Source organism: Nematolebias whitei, chromosome 8 (genome assembly GCF_014905685.2).
Source record: "Nematolebias whitei isolate Nwh7 chromosome 8, NemWhi1, whole genome shotgun sequence".
Taxonomy (NCBI): domain Eukaryota; kingdom Metazoa; phylum Chordata; class Actinopteri; order Cyprinodontiformes; family Rivulidae; genus Nematolebias; species Nematolebias whitei.
Window position 1 is genome coordinate 31513425 of NC_056505.1, and position 11458 is coordinate 31524882.

General features: G+C 40.5%; 1 protein-coding gene across 1 annotated transcript in view; it reads left to right on the forward strand.

Annotated features, from left to right (window-relative positions):
• The first annotated feature begins 949 nt into the window (after nucleotides 1-949).
• LOC119414070 (neuronal calcium sensor 1) overlaps nucleotides 950-11458 on the forward strand; it is a 14618-nt gene continuing 4109 nt past the window's right edge. Inside the window, exons 1-5 of the mRNA XM_037681189.1 lie at nucleotides 950-1115; nucleotides 1566-1671; nucleotides 2669-2811; nucleotides 6396-6420; nucleotides 10691-10829. Of these exons, the coding sequence (XP_037537117.1) occupies nucleotides 2748-2811; nucleotides 6396-6420; nucleotides 10691-10829 (228 nt within the window). The 5' untranslated portion in view covers nucleotides 950-1115; nucleotides 1566-1671; nucleotides 2669-2747. The remainder of the gene's footprint in view (nucleotides 1116-1565; nucleotides 1672-2668; nucleotides 2812-6395; nucleotides 6421-10690; nucleotides 10830-11458) is intronic.

Genomic DNA, 11458 nt, shown 5'->3' on the forward strand with positions numbered 1-11458 from the left:
TTATTGCATTAAAAAATTGATGATGTCTTTATCCACTAAATTTGATTATCAGTGATAAAGTCATTATTGCTTAATGATTATTACTGAAGAAACCTATTGGGCGAAAGCTTCCGGGCCCAAATAGTTTGTTTTTCTTCCTCATAAATAAAATATAGGACTCAAAAAGGGACTCTGCCAAAAGAGGAAATAGAGGATGGTTGACAACAAAGTGAAACAACAGCAATAATTAAGGTATAAAAAAAAAAAAATCAGCATTATATTGTGTCTGTTTGTGTTATGTGTTCTCATTATAAGATTAATATGTTGCAACATGTATGGAAGAGCTGTTTAAGCTCAAGAAGTTGGACTATTTTAATGTAAGTTCGTATTTACACTCGGGGTTGGTGAGTAAAAAGTTTAGATAGGTTTTTTTTTTTAAATAACATAAGTGGACAAAGACATGCATCAAGGTGTATTTCACACCAATGCATAAAATAAACCAACTATAGATAATCTTGATGTAGGTCGGTCAAGCTCATAAGTGGCTTTGTTTGGATTCAGCCATGTGCTTTGTTTACATTGAGTGCATACCCACATTTCAGAGGCGCACATCAATAAATCTGGAAAACTGCGGGAGTGAACTCTTTATAACAGCAGCACTATTTAGTAAGAATCAGAACCTTTTTTTTTATATCTTATTGTTTGGAATGAGTACTTTTCTAAGTAGGCAACTTCTATTTTGAGACTCGGTCAGAGGCTCCTTTTTCTTTAAAGGAAAAAAAAAATCCACTTTTCCGATTCAGGTTCTGGAATCTGGAACCACCTTTTTTACGTCTCTGCGAGGCTCAGGGTGAAAACTTGCAGTCCGACTTTTAAAAGTAACCCTTCCACAGCCACGCAGCTCAGGGCAGACAAAGAGTCAGTGTGAGCCGTGGTACGTCAGCGTCTGCAGCCCCGAGCTGCTGGACGGAGCAGCGACGTCACTCCCTGACGGCGGCGGCAACAGAGCAGCGCGAGCGGCCAGCGCGAGCAGCAGCGACTCGCGCGCCCCGGAGCTCGTCTCGCCGGTGGAGGACGGCGGCTCCCGGCCGTGGGACACGCTCCCTGAACGGCGACGTACTACTTTACTGACTCAGGTAAGCGCTATAGCTTTAATAATAATGAAAACAAAGCTTTCAAAGTGCGGAGCAGCTCGTGGGGACCGAACTAGCAAAGCTCCCCGCATTGTCGCCGCCGACCTGAAGCCGTGAACTGCGTTGCTATGGTGCTGAAAGGCAACATCCCACCTGCTGCTGCCGCCACTTTAACACCGGAAAATACCAAGAAATGTGCTCAAACAGCGCCTTTTTTCCACCTTTGCTTATTAGACGTTCGTAAAGGGCGTGTAAAAATCACTTTTCACTGCTTTAAGACTCCCACTTTCTTTCAACTGGCTAATAAAGGCGTTGTTGCTAACTCCTGCCAGCACGCCTTCTAGGGTTTTCCCTTTTGGCTGCAATCAACAGATTCAAGGATGGGACATGAGTGGATGTCTGCTTTATTTACAGGTCATATTTTTTAAAATGGCTATTTCTGTGTTTTCTTAGTTAAACCCAAGGCTTGAGCAAACCCAAAGATGGTGATTACCAACGTGGCATCCCTCCTAAGGACATCAGTGGCTGTGGACGAAGAGAGCACATGTTTGCATTGAAGGTGCCTAATTTTTGTATTTTTATTTTTTTACTCAGAGATGCTGTGGTTTTACATCAGTGCATGCCAATACCAGAACTGTGGTACAAAGAAATTCCATTATCTCCATCTCTTGGCTGCGGCGACAAGGAGGGAAATCACCACGTCCTTCTGTGGTGAGGCAGGGAAGGAGGGAGAGTTATGAGTCAGAATGGAGGAGAAAAGAAAAGCTGTCAAGTCTTCAAATCCGCCTATGAACTCTATAGACAGAATGCATGTTTATTTTAAGAGCAGCACCAGGTTGTCTTTCTTTCATTGTTGTTAAGTTGGCGTCTTAATCACAACTATGAGGGGAACTTTTTTCTTTTGCACACAATAAGTTATTCCTGGAATCTTTTAAGCTTTTTATTGACATGGTGATGTGATAAATGCTTAGGATTAACGTGGATTCTTTGAGTCGAGTGTGCCGAGCGCAGGGGAGAGTGTCCAAGTAAAGGTCTGTTCATTGTATTTTGTTGTATGCACCTCCTTATTTCTGCTGTCAAGAGGGAAGAGTCTGTTCTGCAGTAACTTACCCAGAACAGTAGAGCTCGGGGTGGGAAAGGAGGGGTGTGTGAAGAACAGTGAACGACTGTGAGGCAGAGAGCGTGCCTAACACAGCCTATGAGTGACTCTTGTATCCAAGGACGAAGGTAGCAACGCATCCGAACGCCACTCTTCACCCACAGACTTGCTGTGAAGATATGAGGCGGACATCGCTGGTGCTCATGTAGCCTCAGCGACCTGCTGGGCCTAATTCTTAAAGCCCCTGGGGCTCAACGCGTCTGTCTGTTGTGCCAGGGATGATGACTGAGCAGATCTTGACCACGGCTAAAGTGAGGCACATTCACGTCGGCTGAATGGGAGCTCCCCCCCCCCCGTATTGTTAAATATTATTACTTGTCAAAGCAAGCCAAAACCAAAAGCGTCATCTTATGTTTTGCACCTATATCAGCCTATGTTTGTTGCATGTTTTTGACAGAGGAGCACTCCGGAGAGGAGGTAGTAACAGGTGCCGCGTGTCAAGGTGATTGTGGAGGTGCGGATGAGAGCTGAACATCATGGGAAAATCAAACAGCAAACTCAAACCGGACGTGGTAGAGGAGTTGACGAGGAAAACCTACTGTGAGTATCTTCAGCTCCCTTTTTCTTACTTGTATTTATTTAAAAAAAACACTTGAACTCTTTTAAGTTTATAAGAAAAAGAGTGATGGGACTACGTCATGTTGATTTTATTGCTGCAGTTTTCTGAAGATCTTTTCCGCCTACTGTGCACCACTCAGGCTGTACAGTAAATAGCACTGCCTGTTGGGATTCAACACCTTTCTCGTTACAGTCAGAACAGAGCTACAGCTAATTGTCAACCCTGTTTGATTTCAATTTACATCTAAATGTTTTGTAGCACATTATGTGGGCAGTTAAGGTCAGGAGGAAAGTTGTAATCAGTATCTTTAAATCCTGCTGAGGAGATTTGTAAACACAAAGAAGCTGAGCTTGCGTCAGCGCTTTTAGCTCTATATGGTTTTCATTGATCTTCTGCAGATTTACACTCATTTGAATGGTTTCAGATGCTGCATTTATTAACGGTAAACACATTCCTGCTATAAATTACGTTCCTGCATGGTAGAGCTTGAGATTATTGTTGCATTTTATTAGTTGCTTTTATGTGTTGACATTTTCCTCTGAATGATGAAACAAATCTTGACAGTTTTCAGTCGAAGCTGCACAAAGATTACATTTATAATCACTCCAGCATTAGACTATTTTAATCATGTGGGTTATTTCTGGAGCACAGCGCCTTTACTATTATTTGAGCAGTACAGTGTGCAGGTGTGGGTGGGAGTTGACATCCATTGGCTGCTTAATGACAGTGTTATTTGTGTGGTTGGTTTCCCCCACAGCAGAAGCATGGAGAGCTGTTGTAGCAGGAAATTGCTGTGGAGGAAGATTAGGCATCATGCTGGGCTGGACTGCCTGCCTCTGTCCTGTACTCGTCTTTCTCTTTTCACTCTCTTACCCTTTCACCCTGCCTCTCTCTGGCTTCACCCCCTAATTGCACTTTTTGAGCAGGGAATGGAATAGTATAATTAGGATCTTATCTGGTTAGCATCGCTGAGAGGAGTACCAAGCTTTCTCTCCCAGTGTGATCACTCTCCCCTGTTCTGCTGTTTCTTGAATTCAGACTCACGTCTGCCTTCTTTCATCTTATTGCATCTTTCTCTTGCCCTCCCATGAGAAGCCTTGTCTGCCATTTTAGTCAGTGCTTTCTTTTAGCTCTTGACAGATTGGGGACTAAAATTTCTCTGTGCCAATGACTATTTTTGTGGTAGGAAAAGCAGCACATTATTCAAAAGCAAAGAAGGCCGTCTGTGTCAATAGAGCCAACAAGGTGAGGCTAAAAATAAAGCTATTCATTTCAAAAGTGTATATGCAAAGATGTCTTTCTCCTGCTTTGTTGTGAGCTTATGAATAAACCATTATTTTAATTGTATTTTTTCAATACCACACTTTCCAGCTAAAGATAGCATTAGGCCATACACAATGTGTGAACAGAAGCCTACAAACCTACAAAGCTCTCAACAACCTAGCTCCATCTTATATTTGAGATCTCATTGTTCCATATTTTCTTAACAGAGCACTTTGCTCTCAGACTGCAGGTTTACTCGTGGTCCCTAGAGTTTCCAGTAGCAGAATGGGAGGAAGCTCTTTCAGTTATCAGGCTCCTCTCTTGTGGAACCAACTTCTGTCCGTGAGGCTGACACATTGTCCAGTTTTAAGACTGGACTTAAGACTTTCCTTTTTGATAAATCCTATAGTTAGGGTTGGCTTGTTATGCTGCCTTAAGCTTAGACTATTGAGAACAAACTTACCTCATTTCCTTAAATGAATTGTTAAAATAGAATAGTTTTCATTTGATATTATTTGTATACTAACATGTGATTCTTGACCTGCCATTGTGTATCTGTTCCTCTCAAACCCAGCCAGTTGAAGCAGATAGTCGCTTGTCCTGAGCCTGGTTCTGCTAAAGGTTTCTTCCTCATGAGGGAGTTTTTTCTTCCCACTGTCGCCTTCATGTTTGCACAAGATGACAGTTCTGTGATGGAGTTAAATTCAAAGCAGTCTGCTCCTCAGATAAAAAATGTTAAATTATTATTTTTATATATGAATGTTTCTGTTCAGTGTCCTGAGACGACTTCTGTTGTTACTTGGCGCTAAATAATTAAATAAACTGAATTGAAATCGAATTGAATTGAAGCTGCTGATTTTCTGTTTTTAGTAGAAAAATGAAACTCTGGCAAAAGTTTTGTTGGACTCATCCGATCATTTTAATTAGCTTAATTCTACCCAGAAATGCTTTTCTGAACGACCGCCCTGGCATCACACGGACAGAGCAGCAGTGCTGGTGAAATCTCTGAGGGATGTAGGGCAGACCCTTGTTCATGCGTGAGAGTTTTGTAAGCTCTCAAAGAGACGATGATGGCACTCACAGTGACAGAGTAACAAGCAGGATGTGTTCCAGCAGACTCTGCAGGGCCCGACTGGTCGAGTGGACCCCACGCTCTCCTGCAATGGGCGATTACAGTAGTACTCATTGCTTCTCACTGAGTTATGTAAGATATTCTTTTTCTTATTAAATGTTAGTCATGGTAAATCGCCTCAGTTTTTGTCTGCATTGACTTTTTAGGCCAATTTAATGGTGACTCAGTTTAGCTGACAGTCATGAGATTGACCTGACATTTATTACCCTGGAAGTGGTCACATGAGGGGTTTCTTGATGAAAAGCTGAGCAGAACAAATTGAGATGAGATATATGCATGGAAAATCTGCTCGACCTGCCCTCCTGATCAATAACTTCTGTAGCATTGTGCTGTAGCCCTGGTGTGTAAAAGGAACAGCAAAGTTTTCAAAGTCTTGGATGTTGCTCATTTCAAGCTGTTTCATTTGTGTTAAGTGAAACGTTAACTTGCTCAGTCATGGTTTGCTTTGTTTTGAGCTTGACTTTATAACCACTGCTCCGAGTGGCTCAAGGTTAAACATTACAGTGGATGAAATTAGTGTTTAACTAACGCTCTCTGTTGCGCTTCAAGGTCTCTTGCTTTGCCCTCGGCCAAGTGGAAGTGGTGGTAGACGATCTATTCTGAGATCTGAGCAACAAGAATTGGACTTCAGCAAGTCTATCTCAGAGGACTGCCCAGCTAAACTGAAGTTATTGATTTCCAGACCTAATTTTTATTATAAACCCCAAAGACCAAAGACTGAAAATTGCTTTGGTTAGTTTAGAGAAAGTAACAAGTACAGGGGAATCCTTGTGGGGTTGTTTGATCAGACCCAGACATTGTGCAGCTTGTGCAGGTATACCAATACATCCTGCAGCCTAAATGTTCTTTCCTTTAAAAATGTGACTAACCTTCATTTTTTCACCCTTGCTTGTCTTTTGGTGACACCCTCGGATTTACTCCCCCTTACCCACCTGCTGCTATCCCAACCATGATGATTATTTGTTTCCTTTGGTAGAGTAGCATCAGTTACTTCTTCTCTGATGAAACAGTGCTGCCTTCCATTAACTGCATGTTTACTCTGGATTTTCCTTTTTTTTTGTTTAGGTGATGTTTGAAGGAAAGGACTAGGGCAAGATGTTTACGACACTTCTTTTTTCTGGGACAGACAAACTTTTTAAGCTAACATCTTCTTTGTATTCTCTCTTGCAGTCACAGAGAAAGAAGTGCAGCAGTGGTAAGTGTGTATATTTACTTTTAATGAGAATGTTTCCTGCCCTGACGGGAAGTTAGTCATAAATCAGAAGTGCTGTCATAACTTAAATCCGAGGTTTGTAACATAATCCAGTTTCAAAAACTACCTTGGTGATTTTTCTTTTACCAAGGAGTTGGTTTCTGCAGTCCATGCATGTTTTTACAGTTGCCTTCAATGTTGATTTGAAGCCATCTCCCTCACATTTCTCTGAAGACAGATGATCTGAAAATAGAACAGCTCTGAAGCTTCACTCAGGCTAAATGACTTTGAAGGCTGATAATACCCATACAAACATTTCCACGATGCATTCCTCCACAACTTTTTTACTCTTTTGCCCAAGGGATGTCTGATAAGTAAGGAATGCCGGGGGTACAGGGCTGACTCATATTGGGGCTTTCATGGCTACATGGCCACAAAGACGCCACAAGGTTGCAGATTAGTAATCTCTCCTGTCAGATGTTGTACCTGCAAGTCAGTGTGACCTGCACCAGCATCATCGTGCTGCAGTTAATGTTGATTTTGTAAAGCTGCTGGCAGATGGATAAGTAACAATGAACCTTCATTACAAAGATGAGTCAAGTACGAGTGTAGTCACTGCTTTTCTCTGTGGCTCGATGCTGGTGATCAAAGGAAGTGTGTGTATCAGAGAGACCTCAGTAAGGGACTCGTCTCGTTTCCATGCTCACACTTTAGTTCTCCTGCTTTGGTTTTGAAGAACAAGGCCAAATTTTGCATGCTTGAAACGAGCTTTGACTCAAGAGGTGGTCGCTCTTCATGTCTGCCATTAAGACTTTCATGGAGGGAAAGAGACCCCCTTCAGTAGTGGCTGCAGCATTAGATATCACCAGGTATTGGAGAGTCGAGTCTCTGGGGCTGCTTTAGTGCATTTGGGCAGAATAAACTCCATCCACCTACACCCCTTTTCAACCTCTACCCTGTCGACTGTGCAGCCTGATAGCTCACCAGCACCCTCACTGTCTTTCACAGGATTTTTTATTTTTTTTGCATGAGTCCTCACTTGAAGATCAGTAGCAATCAACACAGACGAGTGTGAAGGATGAGAGGGAATTTCACCAGGGGAAATGCCAGATGGCGTGCAATTAGAGCACGGGCACAGACACAGAAAAATTAGCAGGGTTAGATAAATGCCTGTGTTGTGCATTAAGTTTGCTCCTCTTTTTAATTCTCCTCTAAGGGAACATCATTAGTATGCCTGAGGCCTACCTGAAATCAATAACAAAATCCCATGGCTCAGTGATGTCCCTGCCAGGGAGGCAAGAGCAAAAGAAACATCCTGTGCAGCTCTGTAACGAGCCACCATGTAGATGCCAATGACAGACTGCTGGTGGAAATAATAAATACTTTATCATTCTGTCAGATCACCAGTGTGGTCTGATGTTACATCTGTTATTTTCCTACAAGTTGCCTCAGTACCAGTACAATCAGACTGTGTGTCCTGACACGAATGTCCCCACAGAGATCTGCTGTACATGATGTGTTCCTGGCAAAAGAAAATCATTCTTGTGAATCTGATGAAAATATGACGCTGCAGATCTGTTTTCAAGCACTTCTTACTGTACCCACTGTACCAGCAAGTGAGTCTTTATGTTAGTACTTTGTGAAGTGTAGAGAAAATCCTGACAATATCCAACACGTAGACTGGCTGATAAATTATAGCTCAATAAAAATAGGTGTTTCAGCTTATTGTTATTAAAGTGTTAATAACTATCCGACGTCAATAATAAGCTGTATTATAATTTAATAAATATTAGGGAAATTACAGTTTAATAATTCATCCGCAAAGTTCTAAAGTCCTGTTTCCTGTAAACGCTGCATGTAAAAGTTAACGCCACAGATTTGACACAGAACAGTTTATTTACAGGGCTCTTAAAGCAGCACTGCATGTGTGTGAGCTACATGTGTTTTTTACACGACTTTTCTCTGTTTCATCCCTTTTGTTTAAAGCAAATCTTGTGAATCTGTCAATGAGAGTTCAGCACCTCTGGGGCCTTTTAATAGATTTGGACTGATCCATTCAGGTCCTCTTCAGATGGAAAAAGGAGGAAGACTTCAGGCACTTTGAGTGCAGGAAATAAAGGACTTGAGAGATTTAGTATTTCGTTTTGCATCTTTTTAGAGTAATTGTCTCAAAAATCAGGGCAGCACCACCCTGACATATATTCATTCCTTTTACGTCATACATTTATTTTATGCTGTCTATGATTATATTGTTATCATTCATGCCTCTGTTTGCTTTTTCCTTTAAATAAAAGACTTCTGTCTGTAACTAGATGCCTACATTTTCCACAAATTACCAGTAATTCTACTAAAACCTGTGTGTGGGGGGGCTTGTGTTTTTGACAGTTACATCCACAAGAGGGCATGCAATAACACAATGACAGATTTGAATACTTGTGTAATTATTTTAACATATAAATATTTATTAAACACCTTCCACACATGCCATTATTCTGGTAATTAAATTGAAATAATTCAGGTTCATATTTTGGTTTGCTCTTAAGTATTTATGCTATAGGCTAACTGTATTGTGTATAACTGTGTATAACTGTGTATTTAGCAAAACATAATGCAATTTTATGCATTTTATACAAGAATTAATCAACTTTCACAGTTGCAGTGTCTGCAATTCAAACTAAATCATTTAGATATTGTAAACAGCCTGGAGTGCATTCATTATTCTCCCACTAAGTTGAGTTGTGTACTTTATAATTACCAGACATATAACTATATACTTACCATTATAATTACCATTCATGTGGTGCTTTTTTTCCTCTGTAGCTCAAACTTCATTTTATTTTTGGTAATAAGCACATTTTGTGGAACTGTTTTTCCTGTGATGAACTTCTTATAGCAGCTTTAGAGAAACCACAGAGGAAGAAATCCTTAACTTTTACCAGCAGAGAGTGTTTTAGATTACAGTTTATAAATGTGTTGATGAGATAACATTTTGACTTTCTGACTTATTAAAAACCTCTCAAGTGAAATAAATTAATTGTGTCAGTATTCGAAGGCCAATTATAACTTTATTCACATTTGTCCAATTTAAAATCAGCACCCTTACAGACTTTTGTGAAGTTATTGTCCATTTCATCATTTATTTGTTCTCTCTTGAAAAAAAGAAGAAGAAGGAATATTCAAATTTTGGGGTGTAAACATGTTAATATGTGCACTAACAGCTCTCTGTCGAAACAAGCACAATACATAAAGAACGTGTCGTCCAGACTTTAATATTTGTCGCATGATCAGATTTTCTTTTGTCAAATCAAAAACGGACTAAAGGACTGGGGTGAAATGGGTCATCTTTGGATTATGACATGCCTTGTGTCTTCTACTCTTTGAATATCAATTAGGTTTTACGTTGTATTACAGTGCGCTGAGCTTTCAATTTCCTGCACGTCTTAAGATTCAGATGTGAGACTCACACACCGTAGTTCTGCTGCTGCCGTCTCTCCTCTCTTCTGGTTGGACTGTTTTCCAGCTGCTGCTCAAAGCAGCTCCCCGTCTCTTTGACTTCATGAAGCAGGCTTCATTATCTCCCAGTCAGATTAAAAGTAAAGAGTTTAGGAGGCGCGAGGAGCCTGTGTGTGTATGAAAGAGCTCAGTACTGGCCTTCTTTCTTTATCAGAGCACTCTCTCTTCTTTTGCCTTAATTATCGCTCTTCTTTCTTCTCAGAAAGCCTGAACAGAACCTGTATTTGCAGAGATACCTTGTGTTGCATCATTTTTGCACAGTTTTATTAACCAGTGTCGTTTCACTGCTGTTTCCTCCTTCCACTTGTCATACTGTATTACATTTAATTTTGTGGAGACTAACCCTGTCATCCCTGCTCCCTGACCTGTTTTTGTTATAAAGACCTTCCAGGAAACTACCTTTGAGTGACTGCACTTCAAATTGCTTATGAGATGCTTCTTTATTTAGGCTGACGGAGATGTTAGGACTTGATATGTCATTTCCAGGAGCGAAGGGAAGCTGTCAGACCTATCTATTAGCTGCGTGTATTATCAAAAGAGAAATGAGGAGGAATTTGATAAGAGTTTGGCTTTGGCTTGCTATTGCATTAAGGCAATCTTATGTGTGAACAGACTTTGCACTTTAGCTTTTGATTTAGCTCTTTCTTTGAGTCAGTTATGCATATAGGATAGGCGAGGAGGTGGCTGTAGCCTTGTCATCTGCAGCAAAGATTATTTTTTTATTTTTTTTTAAGATTTCTAACTTTGTTTTATTTTTCAGGTACAAAGGCTTCATTAAAGACTGTCCAAGTGGGCAGCTGGATGCTGTGGGCTTCCAGAAGATATACAAACAGTTTTTTCCTTTTGGAGATCCTACAAAGTTTGCTTCATTTGTCTTTAATGTATTCGATGAAAATAAGGTTTGTAATCAAATTATTGTTGCTTCACACTCACTAAAAATAGTTGAAAGATATGTTGAAAGTGTCTGAGATGAAAGCTGATTTGTTCTCAGATCAGGCTTCAGCTCTTTCTCTTTGTCAAAAACTCAAATGATTCATCTCATATCTGATTTGTTATTCCAGGAGTCTCCTGCCATTTTCTCTCTTAAGACCTCTTGCTTAGTCTTTAAAAGATAAACATTTTTTTCTCGCTCTCACTTGAAATAGCAATCAAATTGTCAACAATTTTCAAAGAATGAAGGTTTTAGACAAAATGCCACCCATTGTTCATATTATTAGGACAAAATCACTGATATTGATTACATCGTTGCAATGCACATACCACCGTATAAGTCGCATCAGTCCAAGTATGTCTAATAAAGTGGAAAAAACATAAGTAAGTCGCTTCACCGTATACGTCACATCTATTATGCGTCACCGCTGACAACCCGGAAACATGGGCCGTTGTTGTGGCAAAAATCGATTGGCTGCCAAATGGCGGCTGCGGAAGCGTGCACAGGAGGACTTTAACAAGAATTTAACTAGATTAACACTTAAAAACAATTTGTTTGCTTGAAATTATAGCAAAGATGTGTCTCAGTCTAACTTTT